Source organism: Terrapene carolina, unplaced genomic scaffold, assembly GCF_002925995.2.
Source record: "Terrapene carolina triunguis isolate 2854851 unplaced genomic scaffold, T_m_triunguis-2.0 Scaffold194, whole genome shotgun sequence".
NCBI lineage: Eukaryota > Metazoa > Chordata > Testudines > Emydidae > Terrapene > Terrapene triunguis.
The window spans coordinates 5,494,396-5,512,678 of record NW_020664545.1 but is presented as its reverse complement, the minus strand read 5'-3'; the positions used below and the strand labels follow the sequence as shown (position 1 = coordinate 5,512,678).

Sequence of the window (18,283 nt, the reverse complement as noted above, 5' to 3'; positions counted from 1 at the left end):
GGGAGCACCAAGGCAGCCAACGAGAGACTCCTGAGGGATAAGCCCTCTCCCAGGAGGCTTTGCAGCTGCTGAGCTGAGTGTTCGGGGGCTAGGGTACCGTGCGTTGGCGAGAGCTCCCATCTCAGCTATGCATGAGCAAACACTTGGGGTATCAGACATAATACACAGCTGAGACAGGAGAATCCTGGCCGGGGAGAGGCGTCCATAATGTAAACAGGACAGTGCGTGTGCCTGAACCCACCTCCTCCTGAAGTGTTTGCTGAGCAAGGCCATTTTGGTACCCTTCAAGGGCTCTTGGGCACAGTCCTGCCCTTTCCAGAAATTTGCTTCCTTCTCAGCAATAAGCCACAGGTAAAGAGCTCTGACTACCACGCTCAGGTATTGGGGCTTTGTTCTAGCATCTCCACTTGACAGTCACTAATCCCGTGTCTCCCACGCACCGGCTGATGTGGCAATGAGCTGTATGATCTCCCAGCCCTCGGGCAATTTATATGACATGGGTGACAGTTACAAGGGTGCAGGTAGCAAATTCCACATCCAGCTTTGGATCCAAACAACCGTCGTCCTTCTCCGGTGCCGTGTGTCGGAGAAGCTCCAAGCACTTTACATAGAGAGAATGTAGCACTTGGTTGGACCGTGGCCACAGGGGCTGCTGGGTAATAGAGGATGTGGTGCTTGGCTGGGCAGTGGCCCCAGAGGCTGCTGGGTATTAATGTGGTGCTTGGCTAGGCAGTGGCCCCAGGGGCTGCTGGGTAATAGAGAATGTGGCGCTTGGTTTGGGCAATGCGCTGCACTGCACTGATGAACTCACACTCACAACTCTACTCGTGCGATGGGTCAGCGTCGTCTTTATACAGATGGGGAAACTGAGGCCCAGAGAGGGGAGGCGACTAGCCCAAAGTCACAAGGCAAACCTGTGGCAGAGGTAGGGAAAGTATTTTAGTCACAAGATTTCCCTCAAATGTCAGGATGGTTTAGATCTAGGGCTTCACTAGGGTCCGGATCTAAGAGGGTTTAGTTTGCTGCATCAGAGAAGGTGATGGGTGGTAAGGGAGGGCATCAAATGTATTAAACCGTGGAGCCCGTGTCTCTGCCAGGGCAGGGGGTAGTTTTCCCAGCAGATGTCTCAGTGCATTCCAGGCTGCAGGACAAAGGATCGAAAGCCACCTCTCGCTGCAGCCAATGCGAGGCCTGCCGGAGAAGGGCCAGGCCTGTGGCCCTGGCTCCCTCCCGGTGAGTCCCTGCAGTAACTCAGCTGCCCGATAGTTCCAGGGTGCTGCAAAGTGCAGGTCATCACGATGAGGTGCACGTTGGGGGAGGGAGCAGGGCACTAGACTCAGGTTCAACAACCCTTTGCCTCCAACAGCGAGCCCAGGCAAATTCTCAGAATTCCTCCACCGACTTGGGGCCAGGAGCTTATCAGGACAATGCAGCCCCTGGTCTCCTGGCAGCTCCGGGAGCGTCACCCCACCCTGCCCCCAACCCAGACCTGCGTAGTTCAAAAACACACTCGCTCGCAAACACCAGCCCAGCCGGATGCCCCCTAAGAGGTCTCCATGGGGAACTGGAACGCCCGTGCTGGAGGGTCCATTTGACAGTACGTGCATTGTGCTCTGGGTGGGGTGGGAGGGCTGGATCAGGGGTGGGGCCTCAGTAGACTTTGCAGCTCCTGTATAACTTTCTACTGCTACTAGTAATACAGCCTAGCTCTTCTATAGCGCGTGTAGCCAGGACTCTCAAACGCTTACACTGTACTGTATGCGTCGTCTGTACACCAGTCCAGTGTGTGTGAACATGCTCACGTGTGTGCAAATGGGTCCGTGTGTGTGTTTATGCATGTTTGTGTCTGTGTGTATGTGTGTGTGCACCTGTGGGTGTGAGTGTCTGTGTACAGATGCCTGTGGGTGTTCTGTGTGTATGTTTTGGTCAGTGTTCACGCATGAAAGGAGCGAGAACCAAGCCAGTTGTGTTTGTGAAGAGCCTGTGGTGTTAAGTCTGGGGAGGGACCGGGGGCTGCTGGGTAATAGAGGATGTGCTGCTTGGTCTGGGGAAAGCCCCAGGGGCTTCTGGGTAATAAAGGATGCAGTGTTGTGTATGGGCAGTGGACCCAGGGGGTTCTGGGTAATAGCGGATGCAATGTTGAGTCTAGGCAAAGGCTGCAGGGGCTGCTGGGTACTAGCGTGTGCGGCGCTTGCTCTGGGCAATGGCCCCAGGGACTTCGGTGCCCTTTTTAATATTTGTGGGGCAGACCCTGAGCAGCCCAGGAATGCTACAGAAATGCCAGCGCCCTGCGGGGTCGCTCCCTGCTCGTCCCTCTCACAGTAACGAGGTGACGGGGCTACTTCTGGCCTCTCTTTGCAGTCGTTCTACCGACCAGGAACCGGAGGGCAGGAGAAAGGGGCAGTAAGGAGCAGGGTCTGGGAAGGGTTGGGTTTTGCCCCACTGCCTCCTTAGTTTCTCTCCCAGGCTTGAGAAGCAGCAATTCAGGTCTTGCTTTTCTGGTCCATGTTGCTGGCAACAATACATTGCTGAGGAAATTATTACAGAGAGTGGGGGTTGCTGTGGACTGAGTGTGTGGGGGCCGGCGCGGCCCGGAGCGATGGGGACCGGGTGCGCTGGGGCCGGCACAGCCCAGAGCGATGGGGACCGGCCGCGTTGGGGCCAGCGCGGCCTGGAGCGATGGGGACCGGGTGCGCTGGGGCCGGCGCGGCCCAGAGCGATGGGGACTGGGTGTGTTGGGGCCGGCACAGCCCAGAGCGATGGGGACCGGGTGCGCTGGGGTCAGCGCGGCCTGGAGCGATGGGGACCGGGCGTGTTGGGGCTGGCGTGGCCCGGAGCGATGGGGACCGGGCGCGCTGGGGCCGGCACAGCCCAGAGCGATGGGGACTGGGCGCGTTGGGGCCAGCGCGGCCTGGAGCGATGGGGACCGGGCGTGTTGGGGCCGGCGCGGCCCGGAGCGATGGGGACCGGGCGCGTTGGGACGGCCAATCCCAGCGCCCTGGCGAGGAATGTGCTGTAAGAGAAACTGGCCCTGTGACGGGAGGCCCTTTAAATATGAGAAGCCACGATCTCTAATGCTCCTAAACGTTCCATGATCTACAGCTACACCCACCTCTGCCCATCCTCTCCCCTCTGGAGCTGCAAGGGGTGAGTCCCTGGGCATGCAGTGGTGGGGGCTGGGTCCAACTGCACTGGGCTTGACACCCTATTTTCGCCCACCACCCATGGGTTCTGTGGCACTGTGTGACTCAGCCCTGGCCAGCAGATGAGAGTTTCCGCAGTCAGCAGGGTCACTGCCAGGCAGGGATTCCCTCCTCTTGGCTGTACCAAATTCTCCCACGGAGGGGGGTATGATTTGGTCTGTGGGCTCCTGTCCATGGTCTCTCATCCCCTCCCTCCTCCTCGCCTAGGCCGCCAGTGCGCCGCTCATTCTCCCCCCCAAACTCCAGGGCAGTGAACCCCACAACTAGCAGAGGCTTGCCCCATACCTTCCTATCCGGGCATTAGAAAAGGTTCAGAGAAGGGCAATTAAAATGATTAGGGGTTTGGAACGGGTCCCATATGAGGAGAGATTAAAGAGGCTAGGACTTTTCAGCTTGGAAAAGAGGAGACTAAGGGGGGACATGATAGAGGTCTATAAAATCATGAGTGGTGTGGAGAAAGTGAATAAGGAAAAGTTATTTAATTGTTCCCATAATACAAGAACTAGGGGCCACCAAATGAAATTAATGGGCAGCAGGTTTAAAACAAATAAAAGGAAGTTCTTCTTCACACAGCGCACAGTCAACCTGTGGAACTCCTTGCCTGAGGAGGTTGTGAAGGCTAGGACTATAACAGGGTTTAAAAGAGAACTGGATAAATTCATGGAGGTTAAGTCCATTAATGGCTATTAGCCAGGATGGGTAAGGAATGGTGTCCCTAGCCTCTGTTTGTCAGAGGGTGGAGATGGATGGCAGGAGAGAGATCACTTGATCATTACCTGTTAGGTTCACTCCCTCTGGGGCACCTGGCATTGGCCACGGTCGGGAGACAGGATACTGGGCTGGATGGACCTTTGGTCTGACCCAGTCTGGCCGTTCTTATGGTCTTATCCCCGGCCACCTGCTTTAGTGCTCTCCACAGAGAACCCTCTTCCAGTCCTGTTTGGAGCCACGATGCTACCCAGTGACCACTACGGAAATCCCCAGGGTGTGGGGGGCCTTCCTTGGGGAATCCCACCATCTCCTGAGCCACTCTTAGCATCACCAAACTCCCCTTCACGTTCACACACGCCCCATTCGCTGTCTGTCCCCTCCCCTCTCCTCTCCTCCTAGGAAGAGCCGAGAATAGAACCCAGGAGTCCTGGTGCCGCTGTCCCTTACTGTAAACATAACCCATATCCCTCCCTCAGCCCCCTGCCCCCAATCTTCTACTTGATCAGCTCCCCTCACAATGTTCCTCCCTCTGTAATTGAGAAAGCTGGCAGGACTAGCAAAGAGCCCTGTTGCTTCCAAAGACAATGGAAGTGGGCGTGGGCCTTCCTCGGAGGTAGGTCCTGGATCACGAATATCCATCCAAGGGTTAGTGCTTCTTCTCCTGCTCCGTTCCCCACGCTCCCTGGGAGTGGGGCAGGGAGTTTAGGAACCTGACCATCCATTCAGGGGTCGTAGAGGGTGCAGGCCAGGAGTATGGTTGTGACATTGTCCCCTCTCAAAGCACAGAGTGCTGCATGTGTGGATCCCGTGCACGTGTGACATACGGGGTGGGGGATCCTTGGTGGGGGATCATACAGTGACATATTTCCTGCCTGCCCGCCCCACTGCACAAAAGCCAAAAGCAGGGAGCCAGAAGCAGCATCAAACTCTCATGCTCTTTGTTGAGGCTTCCCTTCATAAACCTCGCAGCATTTCAGAAAAGTGGTTAAGTCTCATTATCCCCATTTTACAGATGGGGAGACTGAGGCACTGAGCTGGGCCGTGACTTGTGCGCGGCCAGCCAGCAGGTCTGTGGTAGAACTGGGCAGAACATATTTCCTGCCCATGTCTCCCCCCACTCGGCCACGCTGCCCCCGGACCAAGATTTCCAAAAGTGACTTGGGACTCCGGGTGCCCAGCTTCAGACACCTTACAGGGGCCTGATCTGCTGAGTGCTGTCTGGTAATCGGGCTCCTTTAACGTGTCTAACGCTGAGCACCCCAAAAATGGAGCCAACCCAAATCACTAGTCCCTAGGGTCCTTTCCCATCCGACACTGCATTGCAACAGTGGGGAATGTTTTCAAAGGCCCGCTTTGGCGTCTAAGTCCCATTGACTTTCAGCAGGACTTTACCCCCTGAGGTGCAGATCCTCAAAGGGATTGAAGCGCCTGACTCCCACGCGCTTCCCACTGAGGCTCTGGGCTTTGGAAAAGGTTCCCGCTGCAGGGGCCTGCTCCAGCTGGCGGCTCACTCCGTGGCAAGGCCGTCGGAGGAACGTGGAGCGTACAATGACGTGTCCAGTGCTGACCACTTGCTGACACCCACCCACATTCCACAACGGCAAAGCCACTCCCAGCAGGGACCTTTGGCCCCCGGACAGGAGATAAGCTGCAGGTGGGTGATAAGTTTCCAATCTCCGTGTAGTCAGGAGCTATAAAGGAAGGATAATTACCCGCCGGTATGAAATGAGAGAGTCATATAAGAATTCAGCTGAGCATAAACTCTTGGCAACTGCAGCGCCATTGGATTTCGGTTCCCAGTGTGCACCGGGCCCAATCCATCCCTGGAGTCAAGCGCCTTACACCTGCTGTCCCAGTGACTCTCTCTAAGCAGGTCAGTGTCCGTGCAGTGAAAAGCCTATGGGAGCCAGTCAGACCTGCTAGAAGCAGAGGTGGCTTCAGTGCCAGTGCATTGCACCTGCTTTCTCCAGGTGTGAATTTGACCCTTTCATCTGTGGGCAGTGGCTTCCCAGAAGCACTGCAGAAATGGCTTCTGAACGAGTCGGAAATAGCTCCAGGGTCTCTTCTGCTTGGAGCAGACGTTCTGCACCAGTCACGCAGTAGGAAAGGCTGCAGATACCATTGCCAGAGAGGGGGTGTTATAGTTCGAGTAGGGGACTGGGAGTCAGGACTCCTGGGTTCTCGTTCAGGGAAGGAAATGGGGGGTAGTGATTAGGAGCGGGACTCAGCTCTGGGAGGAGAGTGGGGTCTAGTGGTTAGAGCAAGAGATGAGGCATCCTGGGTTCCATTCTACACCCTAGTATCTTGCTCTAATCTGTCAGTCAATTTCCTCCACTATAAAATGGGGTGTCATAATATTGACGTAACCTCCAGCTGGGAGGTTGAGTTAACTGTATTTGTAAAGCCCTCAGCTCCCGGGAGGAACAGCTGTGCCAAGTTCTCCAGTGGCTGGCAGAGCCATCCCTCACATAACTCAAACGTGAGGCTTGTCACTGCTTCGTGCCTGACGCATGCAATGGCTAGCCTTAGCAGGTGACACCGTTTTACTGACCGCAGCAACGTCACAGCTGGGAGAGATGCGACCGCATCACAGCAGCCCTTTCATCAAGCTGTACAAGGCATGACAAGATCCAGTGGTTGGAAGCTGAAGCTGCAGGCTAGAAATAAGTGGAAATATTTAAAAGTGAGGGTGAGGGGCATTAATCATTGAAACAACAGACCTACGGTGCTGGGGGATCCTCCAGCGCTTGAAGTCTTTACATCAAGACTGGGTATCTTTCCAAGAGCTGCTGGGTGAGTTTCTCTGGCTTGGGTTATACAGCTGGTCACACTAGATGATCATAAGGGTTTCTGATGGCATCGAGAGACCTATAGTCAAGGTTGTGAAGAGATGTTGTGAAGGCCAAGGCTATAACAGGGTTCAAAAAGGAACTAGACACGTTCACGGAGGATAGGTCCATCAATGGCTATTAGCCAGGACGGGCAAGGATGGTGTCCCTAGTCTCTGTTTGCCAGAAGCTGGGAATGGGCGACAGGGGATGGATCACTTGGTGATTCCCTGTTCTGTTCATTCCCTCTGGGGCACCTGGCATTGGCCACTGTCGGAAGACAGGACACTGGGCTAGATGGACCTTTGGTCTGACCCAGGATGGCCGCTCTTATGTTCAAGGTGCAATATACACCTCTACCCCGATATAACGTGACCCACTATATCCCGAATTTGGATATAACGCGGTAAAGCAGCGCTCCAGGGGGGCGGGGCTGCGCGCTCCGGTGGATCAAAGCAAGTTCAATATAACGCGGTTTCACCTATAACGCGGTAAGATTTTTTGGCTCCCGAGGACAGCGTTATATCGGGGTAGAGGTGTACTTACTTTGAGCCTGATGCAAGACCTCCTGAAGCTATTTCTATTAACTTCAGTGGATCAGGCTCTTACTTGTTACATGTAATCATGTCTCCTTCTAGTGTCCCCAGCTACTATAACAGCTGGCGACTTACTACCCCTGGATGGAGGGTCCCCTTTAGCTCAAATGGAGAACTCTGTTTTTGGTGCTGAAAGGTCTGATTCCTGCTGACGTGTGCGGCAAGGATTATTACATAGATACCCTGGACTCCCAGCCCCGCCCCAATACATGAATGAATGCACTGCGTAGATATCTATGGCGCACCCCATCCCTGAGAATTCTGTGCTCCACTAATCGACCCAGGATGCAATATAACTCCTGCCACAACAAAGGAGGTAACGGGTTTACCGTCATCGGAGGATTAGCATAGACTCTCCGGCTGCTGTCGCCACCTTCAGCAGGTTTCATAATGAACAATTGGCATGAGAAGGCGTAAAAGCCAAGGTCAAGGGCTGGAATTTATTTCTGTTTTGCACGATACTTGGGTGAAAGTTCGCTGCATTTTATGAGCCATGGAACTGTGTTTATGATCCACACCCTTTCGATCATTTCAGATATATACCCTAGTTGCTGGCGCTTATCGTTCCCTGGCTCGAGAGGGGGAAATCTGCGAGAGCTACAAAATGTGAACGCTAAATGACATTCTTTTTCCATCCACAGGTTCATTCCCCTTTGCTATCTGAGCTTGGTTGTCTTTCCCTGCCTAGGTCTTCTCTAAATATGATCCCCTCCCCTTCATTGCTGAATATCCTGTGTCCATAACGCACCCATGGACATAATCATTGTGCTAAGCACCACAGCCACGGAGAACTTTATAGCCATAGAACTCAGATCCTCCTGCTCCAGACGCATAGGTCTGTAGCACTGAGCTAAAGGAGAATCCCTTGTGCCAGCAATATAGGGCCTATGACACATAGTTAAGCAGTCCTGATTCTCTCCAGTAGAAGGCAGAGATGCTACATACACACCAGCCACTTCCTCAATATGTTTTCATCATACGATGCCCCAAAAAGTGTACAGTACACAGGTGTGGTGCCACCCACAGCTTCCACAGCATTATGTGGGTTATAGCAGCTGTCACCAGGTGGCGCTTTTCCAAGTTCTGAGTGTGTGAGCAAGTTTTGATTCTTAAGAAGATATGCAGTGTTGTTGTTAGTTTTGGCTTATGCAAGGGTTTTGTGTAGGGGCAGCTTCAGGAGAGAAGGGGCTGTGAGAGCAGCACAAGAATTTCCTGCCTGCCATGGACTCTGATTTTAGGCAATTCTTGATGCAGAGTTGCTCCCAGGGAAGCAGACATTAGTGTTGGGCTGAGATTCCTGGAGGATTGCCCTGCATGCTCTTTGACCACCTCTGTTCGGGAACTGGTGTATATGTGTAAATAAAACAAGTTACACTTAGAATATATCCCTATTCTGCATCGCTGATTTTTCCTCCACTAGGAAGCTGACCTGCAGGGCCCTGGACATCAGCTACTGATCAGCAGAGGAGTATCTCTGGGGTCAGAATGGAACACTGGTGTCAGGAGAATGAGCAGCGTTCTCATACTCATTTGTGACTTCTGCTCCTTGTGTTTCTCTCTAACATGTGACTTCCCTCCCGCTTTAGGGACAGCAAAACGTCTTTCATGCAGAAGGCCTTCAGGTGTATGAGGAACCCGCGATTAACCCCACTGGTGAACTGCAGCTCAGAGTCCAGGAAGACGCTTCTGAAGAGTTGACTGAGGAATCGCCCCAGGAAATGGACAGAGTCACCAGAAACCTGATCTTCCATATCCCTCACACGACTCCTGAATACAACACTCACCAAGGCAGCTCATCTGCAGAACCGAGAGCTGAGAGCAGCGATGACGTGTTTGCTCCCTACAGCCAGGGCAACCGGAAGGCTGAAAATGGCCACGACTGGAGACCCAGCTATCTGCCAGAAGACAGATCTGAATTAGCAACAAACTCTCTGGATGCTGGAAGGGATCTCTGGACTCCACCTCCAGACAGAGAGTCCAAGCTAGAGCTCGTGAAGTCGGGGATGTTGTATGATGTCAGAGCTTATAAAGAGGAGAGGAAGCCATCCAAGCTGTACTCAGATGATGAAGAAGAGCTGAATTACCCGCTCACCCGTTTGGACATCTCTCCCGAGAAAGCAAAAGAGCTTGAAGAGGAGAGGAAAGAGGTCATCCAAAGCCAGGTGGTGAAGAGAAGCTCCACCATGGCTGAGAAGCAGAACTCCATAGAGGAGCTGGATTCTCTAAGCACAGGCTCAGCTGGTAGGTATGAGGCTAAGCAGGGAGGAGGCTATGCCACCAGCTTTGCCCTTTGCTTTGATAGCCCTTCCCCGGCTCAAGTGAGGACGACCGTCAACCCTGAAAACATAGACAGGGAGCAGATCAACTTTGCCGCTGCCCGGCAACAGTTCCTCACGCTGGAAAAGACTAACCCAAGCTTGCTCTTCAGCCCGAGGCGGCGAGTTATGTCTCCAAAGCCAGAATCAACTCAGAACACCTATGAGGGAGGGTGGCACAGCGCTGAGGCTGTGGTAAAGATGTTTATGGACGATGCCAATGCACCCAGCCAGAGAGAGATCAACGGGTATGATGTGGTGTACAAGACACCCATGGCTGAGGAGCTGTATGCTCCCAAAAAGGCTGGTATAGAAAGGGAAGATCCCAACGGGAGAATGGCCAGCTTGACCAAAACCTCTTCCAGAGATGACCTGGACTCCGGCTTGGGTGAAATGTCCAATGAGTTCAGCGCGGGTTACATTAGCGATGGAAGCATGTCCAATGAAGTTTTCGACACTCAGCTGGATTTCAAAGCCAGCAACCAGGATCCTGCCAAAGAGCTGAAGGCCAGGAATGAGACGCCCATTGAACGGGAAATCCGCTTGGCAATAGAGAGGGAGGAAAGCCTACGGAAAGAGAGAGGGATCCAGAGACTGACCAGCAGCAGTGAGCTGGTGGAAATCCAGACCAAGCCCCTCTTCTCCACGTCTCTCTCTTTACCTTCCTCCAGGAAAATGAAAGACAAAGGCCGTGTTTCCTTCTACGTCCAGAGGGAGATCGAGCAGGAAACCAAGCGGGAAGAAGATCTGAAGAAGGAAGGGAGGCTACTGGGGATGTATGATAAGGGGACGCAGCAGGAACTGGGTGAGCGCAAGAAAGTGTTCGAGCAGGAGGATGCCTTCCCGGCCCCACACAAAACAGCGTTTGCAAAGAAATCAGAGGACCTAACGGGGACCCTGAACGGCAAATTTGCACTAGAGCAAGCCATGGATGGCAGCTTCGGCCCCACGGAGAGCACCACAGATGGAAAGAGAGTCCCTAACCACAATGTGAATCTAATAAGCTTTCAGGCTTATCAGCCATATTCCACGCTAAACACCAGTAAGAGAAGCACGGCGGATGAGCTGCTGTCGTGCAATCAGCCCTCCGGCAGCTGCAGCAAGTTGGTGGATGAGGATTCCTTCGGGGCAAGGTGCCCCAGCAGTACAGAGAGGGCAGATTCCACACCAAGTCCGGAGGAGAGGGTCAGGGTGCACAAGGAATACTTTGCCACACCGTTCTGGAAACCCAAGATCTCCTTTGTGAGCGACCAGGGGACACAGGGCCTGCTCGGAAAGGAAAAGATGCTGGAGCCAGCGGGCGCCCAGGAGGACCAGTACACCCTGAAGAAGTGCAAGCCCCAGACGTCTTGGCTGATCGAGGAGGAGATCCGGAATGCTCTGCAGAGGGAACAGGAGCTGCAGGAGCAGCGGAGGCACAGGCTGCTGACGGACAGCTTCTCTCCAGCCACCGATGACGGCTCTGCCTGGGAGAAGGGCTTCCGGTCTCAGCTTTCATCTCAGAGCTCAGGTGAGGAGAGAGAGACAGAACTATGGGGCTTCGCTCCCTTGGGGTGACATTCACCCCCCTGCAGGGGGCCAGCGTGAGTCCTATGCATCACCAATGTCCTTATGCCCCGGGATCCTTGGTGACAGCAGGGCCCCTTTTATCTGCCCTGGCTGCATAAGGGGACCTTAGAGTGAGTGGAAACAGCCCCAGGATGATTTTTGCCCCCCGAACACACTCCGGCGCCCCCCCCCCCCCGGCTGGCCCAGTTCCCAGTGTAGCAGGTGTATTGGAGTCATGACCAAGAGCTATTCTGTGCTTCCAAAGGCCCCTAGGAGACCATGGGAACCATTGGGCAGGTCCCTGCAGAGCCCCAGAATTGGGGGAGCACAACCAGCCTACCTCACCTCCCCCCCCCGCCATCCTTGTCCTAAGCCCAGGAATGGAGTAACTGAGAACCAGGCCTTTAGGCTTTAGATGGTGCACAGAGTTGGTGCTGGCCCCCTGAGCAGAGAGGAGTTTTTCCCTCAATGGATATTCAAGGAGCCTGCAGCCTAAGAGAAGGGTTCACAAGGGGTTAAGCGCTGGGCCCAAACTGGGACCCCAGATCCTTGTTCCCCTACCCCACCCCACCGCTTCCCATGTTTGAATTCAAATCCAGCTCCAAAGTTCATGGCTCAAGCCCCATCTCCAGCGAACAAGCATCTCCCCAAGGAGCGCCTCCTGGTCTGACTCAGGCAGATGCCACGCCAGATCACCTTCCCCTGTTTGCACATTCCTCTCCCGTGTCAGCCTCCCACACCCCTGGGAATCCAGTCACGTCTTGCAAGCTGCCCAGCTGCAAGCAAACAAACAGAGTAAAGGTTAAAAATGCCACATCCCCTCCACACCCCTGGGGCAAACATCCCTGAGAACAGGAGTGGGTGGGGGTGGGGATGGGGATGGGGGGGCAAAGAAACTCCTCCCTGCAAGGACTTGCTCAGCTCTCCAGTAGGATGCCCGTATCCTGTTAGCAAACAATGCCTGCTGGAGGATTCCATTACTGGAGCACAGAGCGGCTCGATCCAGAGCCCACTGACGTCCCTGGGAGTCTTTCCGTCGATTTCAGTGGGCTTTGGATCCAGCCCAGATTGCCTGGGCGGAGGCCGGGTTGGGGTGGAGAAAGCATAGAGGGCGGTCTTAATAGAATTAGGAACTGCAGACCCAAGACTCCTCTGGATTCTGGGGGTGCTCTGGACTCAGGCCAAAGGAAAACTCCTGAGACTTTGCTCCTGTTTTTTATATCTCATGGGCCCAGTGACCTCTGAAAACGCATCCCCGGTATCTGCTCCCTTTGCACGTGTCTCTTTCTCTTTAAGCCGCCTCGGGCATCGCTGACAGCTACTGGGTGACTGAATCACCCGTCTCTGTTCCTGCCTCGCACCAGTCAGGGACGCCGGGGTCAGCCTCTCCACCTAACGTGCCCAGTCCCTATCAGGGCTACACGGGCAGACACGCCTCTGAAACAGCCCATGACGGTCCCACGGGGCCCCCACGGGATGAGAAGAAGAAGCTGAAGCTGAAAGAAGACAGGAAGGTGAGCGCTCCTGCCTGGCAGCCTCGGGGCCGGCCTGGGTCACAGTCACGTTCTCGCCGCGGGCTGGGTGTGGGAAGCGTGGCCGTGCACTTGCTCAGGTATAAAAGGCAATGACATTTTGTCGACGTTGCGCGTGGTGCTGGCTGTGAGAGGAGAGGCTGAGCCTCCCCTGCTGCCTTATTCCACCTGCCACTTGGAAAAGCGGTAGGTTAAGGCACCAGGCCAGGGCTTAGGTGACCTGGGGTCTATTCCGGGCTCTGCTGCAGATTCCCTGGGTGTGACTCAGCTCAGCTCCCTGCCTGTGAAACCTGCCTACTTCCTGGGCCTGCGGGTGCCCAGATCCTGCAGGGAGGGAGGCTGGCTAGACGGTGCAGCAGCTGCGCTGCCTGAGGGTCTGTCTGTGCCACAATTAGAGGGGTGAGTGCACATGGAGACCTGCCCACGCTAGCTTTGATTTCGCTAGCAATAGCAGTGACGCTGTGGCAGCTTGGGCTAGCCGCTTGAATACGTCCCCAAGGGGCTGGCTGGGCTTGTACCAATGCTGCCTCGTCACTACTATTGTTCTTGGAGCTAGGTAGAATCATAGACTATCCGGGTTGGAAGGGACCTCAGGGAGGGATCCAGTCCAACCCCTTGCTCAAAGCAGGACCAACCTCAACTAAATCAGAGCTAGCTTGGCTACGTCCACGCATGCCGCCGTCACGCCTCTGATGGCAGCGTCGACACACCCTTAGCCACCGCAGCGGTGTGGGTTCCCCTCCGCACCCAGCGAGCTCTGCGGCTGGAGCTATGCCTGTGCCCTATTCCTCTCCACCCACTTTGGGAGGGCTGGCGGTGAGTGGGGTCTGTGCTCCACCGCCCCACAAGCAGGCGCAGACTCCTTGAACCTTCCCCTCCACACACACTTGATGCAGGCCCAGCACAGTCTGTCTCTGTAGGGCAGGGGTGGCCAACCTGTGGCTCCAGAGCCACATACGGCTCTTCAGAAGTTAATATGCAGCTCCTTGTACAGGCACCGACTCCGGGGCTGGAGCTACAGGCGCCAACTTTCCAATGTGCCGGGGGGTGCTCGCTGGTCAGCCCCTGGCTCTGCCCCAGGCCCTGCCCCCACTCCACCCCTTCCCGCCCCCTCCACTGAGCCTGCTGTGCCCTTGCCCCTTCCCCACCCCCCAGAGCCTCCTGCATGCCATGAAACAGCTGATTGGGAGGTAGGGGGAGGCGCTGATCAGCGGGGCTGCCGGTGGGTGGGAGGCCCTGGGAGCGGGGCAGGGGAGCTGATGGGGGGCTGCTGATGTATTACTGTGGCTCTTTGGCAATGTACATTGGTAAATTCTGGCTCCTTCTCAGGCTCAGGTTGGCCACCCCTGCTGTAGGGGGTTTGCCCCTCGTGCCTGTATTCTCTTTATCACCCTCCCTGTTTCTCTGCCAGGTTCCTTTCGTCTGACCCTTTTTTTCCCCTCTTGCAGTATGCAAGCATTGAAGCAAGCGATGACGTCAACGCAGAGGTAAATACATCAGACACTTAAGCCTTGCCTCGGACTTCCCCTGTCTTCTCAGACCCGCCTCCCTCCCCCCAAATACCCACATGGTCCAGACCACGTCTGCATTTCTCTGGCACTCATTTCCTTCTAGCCAGGAAGATTCCAATCACTGAGCAGAGCTCCGAATGTCAAGTCCCCCTCCAACAGGCACGTCAGGAAAGAGAACTGTGAGGGCATCTCTATGTGGAATGCCAAGGGCAGGGAAAGGGTTAACAGCCTATCCTTGCGCAGTGTAGCTACTTTGTCTGGCGTTGCATGGAGGAAGTTATTCCATTGTGAGAGGAGTAGAATAGAAGTTTTTTTCTAGCCAGTCTCTCACTCCAAGGTCAGACTGTGCTAGGAGCCAGCCCCAGCTGGGGTGAAGGGAAACTCCAGTGGGTTAACACTAGTAGTGAGTTCATTAGAAATAGGCCGGATCCAAACACCCTCCAGCACTGGGGAACATCAGATGGGAATCCAGCCCCTGGAGGCTGAGAGACTTCTTGGCCGAGTCCAGGTCTCTGATCGACTTTGGGAAGTCCTGATCTGAGTCTCAATCCAACTCTAGGTTTAGTTTTGTGAGCTCAGGCTGGGGGGAGCCTTCATTTCTTGGTCCTATTGGGCACACATCGCAAACACACCATGTTAATTTCCTAACGTTTCAAGTCAGCTGATGGAAAAGGAACGTTACTGAAATACCCGAAACAGACAGGGCCTTGAGTCTCTGCTACTCTGCACCTTGTGCTGTTGTTGACATCTGTGCCAAAGGGATGTAAAGGGCTACTCAGCCGGAATGGTAGCGGATTACACCCATCTGCCACTGGTGTCAGAGATGGCACAAGGTGCTGGGCAGCAGTGAACCAGGCCTGTAGTGTTCAGTGCCTGTCCACGCAGTGCCTTAGGCCTGGTGTACGCTGGGAATATTGCAGAGAGAGCTGGTCTCTGCTGGGGATGGAAAATTCTTCTCCAAACTTCATGGATTACTAAAGAGCATCTTCAAACAGCTGAATTGGGCTGACTAAACACAGCACTTAGGCAACAAAGATGTTTCCAAGCACGAGAGAGAGGAGTGGGCTGACAGAGACACCTCCAAGAGTGAACGCTCCTGGAAAAGAAGAGGAAAGACAGTCTGGTGGTTAGTAGCCTGCAACTTGGGAGTCATGGAGTTTAAAGCCAGAGTGGACCACTAGATCATCTTGTCTAAACTCCTGTATATCACAGGCCAACACCAACACCAGCCAGCACTCGCTCACTAACCCAACAATCGGAATGAGGCCAAAGTATTAGAGCTTACAGGAGACTAGACTGTTATGTGCCACAGGCAGAGAAGGAGGAGCTGAGGTGCATCAGTACCTGAGGCTCTCACAACGGCAGGGAAATAATTAAGTGAGACTCAGATTCAATTTCCTTCTCTGCCACAGACTTCCTGCATGACCTTGGGCAAGTCACGTAGTCTCTCTTTGCCTTAGTTCCACATCTGTAAAATAGGGATAATAGCACTGCCCTGCCTCATAGGGGGTGTTGGGATGATAAATACATTAAAAAGAGTGAAAAGCTTAGACACTACAGTAATGGGAGCCATGTAAGTATAATAGATAGATCCTGCTTTCTCATTCTGCACAGAGGGCAGGATTTAGCTGGACAGGTGTCTCAGCAGCCTGGCCCTACTCAGTGCTTGTTTAAGACACTTTCCCTGTGGATGTAGACATGTGTAACTAGCCAGTCAGTCTGGCAGATGTGCCTGGTTCAAAAACAAAACTCCCACCAATTTCAATGGGAGCAGGGCTGGCTACCTTATCACCACCTTCCTCTGTAAGGGCCTGTAGCGGGGTGCCTACTCTGCTCCTAAAATAGAAGGGGTTAAAAGCAGCCCTGGAGAGGGCTGTGCCTGGGGTTGGCTGATTTGGGAAGCAGCCGCAGCTGGGCCACGCCCCAGTCAGGCCACAGCTGGCCTGTATAAAAAGGCTGTGAGCCAGGAGCCCATGCAGTCTCTCTCTGCATTCAGAGAGAGAAGGGTCTGGCTGCAGGGAGCTAGAGACAGGGTACCTGAGTGGAGCAGGGCTGGGGAAAGGCAGAGGAGCTGGGGAGCTCCAACCGGAAAAGCCCCAGGCTGTGGCCTAGCATTGGGCTAATAGGTACTGGGGGTTGCAGAGGGCAACCCAGGGGTAGGCCAAAGCAGCAGGTCCAAACCCAACCTTGCCAGTGATGAGTAGGCTGATATTGCAGTCTGCCCCAGGGTGTGGGGCTAGACAATGACTGGCAGTAGCCTTATACTGAAGCGAGGTGGGAATAGTGGGTGGGTGTTTCCCAGGGAGGGGAGACCCTAAGACTGAGGGGTTACTGCTGGGGGGCAGCATCCCAGGTACAAGGGCACCGGGGTCCAGGGAGGGACACGGGGGGCCAGAGGACAGGCAGATCACCAGCCTGCAGAGGGTGCTCCGGAGCTGGAGCGAGCTAATTCCCAGGAGTCACCAGCAGGAGGTGCTGCAGGGGTGAGTCCGCTCCTCTACAGGGCCTGATGTTGGGATTTTTTAAAAGCGGCCTCCAACTTGAGTCACCACGAGTCAAATTTTCCATGAGCTGTGGGTGGTCAACTCTTCTGAAATCAAGACAGAAATGTGTCAGATTAGGCACTCTGAACTTAAGACAATTCAGATCAGTGCGTGCTGCTGAAAATGTTAGGCCTAAGATTTGGGGGGAGGGTGGGGACGGTGGGAGGAAGGGAAGGTTAAGGAACAAACACAGTCTTATAAAAATAAAAAGCCAGTGCATAGGAATCAGTCTATAATTTTGTGTTTAATTTTAGATTTTAGAAAGCACCAGAGTGATACGCCACAAGAATGCCATGGCCAAACGCTGGGAATCAGGACAGTTCTTCAACAAAGATAATGCCTGAGGAAGCTCTCGCAGCCAAGGAAAGAGCAGTGACCCCACCAGACTTTGCTTTGTATTTACATTTACTCCGCTTTGGATTCAATCTATGCTAAGTACAAATCATCCAATTGTTTCTCCACATGATGATTGTAAGACTCATGGACTTTTGAAAATTGCAGACGTTTAAATCTCAAAAGGCGACTGTTTAAAATTTTTAGCTTGTGCTTGTATCCCCGCCCGCCAAAGGAATATTTTTAAGGTGGAGAAATGGATCACTTTAGTTTAATCTTCTCTGCAAGTAGATACAGGCTAGATGAAATGAAACGCGGACTGTAATTTAACTCCGAGCTGTGTCCCTGTGGCTGGCAAAAGGAGTTATTTCTGAAGCTGTCTTAGGTGCTTAGCTACCACGCCATTAGAACTTCCCTTGATAGACAGATGTCTTTGGATCTTCACAAGCATCGAAATGGGAAACAGAGGAGAAGTTGATATGATCTGCGGAGATGAGTGCTATATAAAATATATATATTAATGCTGTTGTTTATTTTGCTAATAATTTATTAAAGAGTCATACCTCCCCTCATTCTTCCCAGCCTGTCTTGTCAGTAGAGATGTTCAGGTGAAGTTGTGTTGGGGATTTGAAAGTGTGTGTGTGTGTGTGTGTGTGTGTGTGTGTTTAGGGAGAATGGGGGGAAGGGAGGGAAAAGTAGGGGAAAGCCCTTGAACTGCAGTGACAAGCTTTCCTGGAGGAAAGGGTAAGTAGGAATTCCCAGGAGGTCTCTTTATGTCTGGCCCAAGGCGTTCAAAAAGCGGAGGTGCTGCCCCACTCACAGGAGTGGGAAAATATAAGCAAACCTCAGGATACTAACTAGGGCTATCAAGCAATTAAAAAATGAATCGCGTAATTAATTGTGCTGTGCAACAATAATAGAATACTATTTAAATATTTTTGGATGTTTTCTACATTTTCAAATGTATTGATTTCAGTTACAACACAGAATACAAAGTGTAAAGTGCTCACTTGATATTTATTTTTTGATTACAAATATTTGCACTGTAAAAAAACAGAAGAAATAGTATTTTTCAATTCACCTCCTACAACTACTGTAGTGCAACCTCTTTATCATGAAAGTTGAACTTACAAATGTAGAATCACATACAAAAAAATCACTGC

General features: G+C 53.4%; 1 protein-coding gene across 1 annotated transcript; it reads left to right on the top strand.

The window, feature by feature from the left end:
- Window positions 1-2,839: 2,839 nt before the first annotated feature.
- On the top strand, window positions 2,840-17,674 carry MISP (mitotic spindle positioning). The gene is made up of 7 exons (XM_029912282.1): window positions 2,840-3,015; window positions 4,391-4,527; window positions 5,645-5,787; window positions 8,925-11,163; window positions 12,498-12,715; window positions 14,182-14,220; window positions 17,042-17,674. The coding sequence occupies exons 1-7, from the start codon at window positions 2,840-2,842 to the stop codon at window positions 17,129-17,131; spliced, it is 3,042 nt and encodes a 1,013-aa protein (XP_029768142.1). The 3' UTR covers window positions 17,132-17,674.
- Window positions 17,675-18,283: the final 609 nt, after the last annotated feature.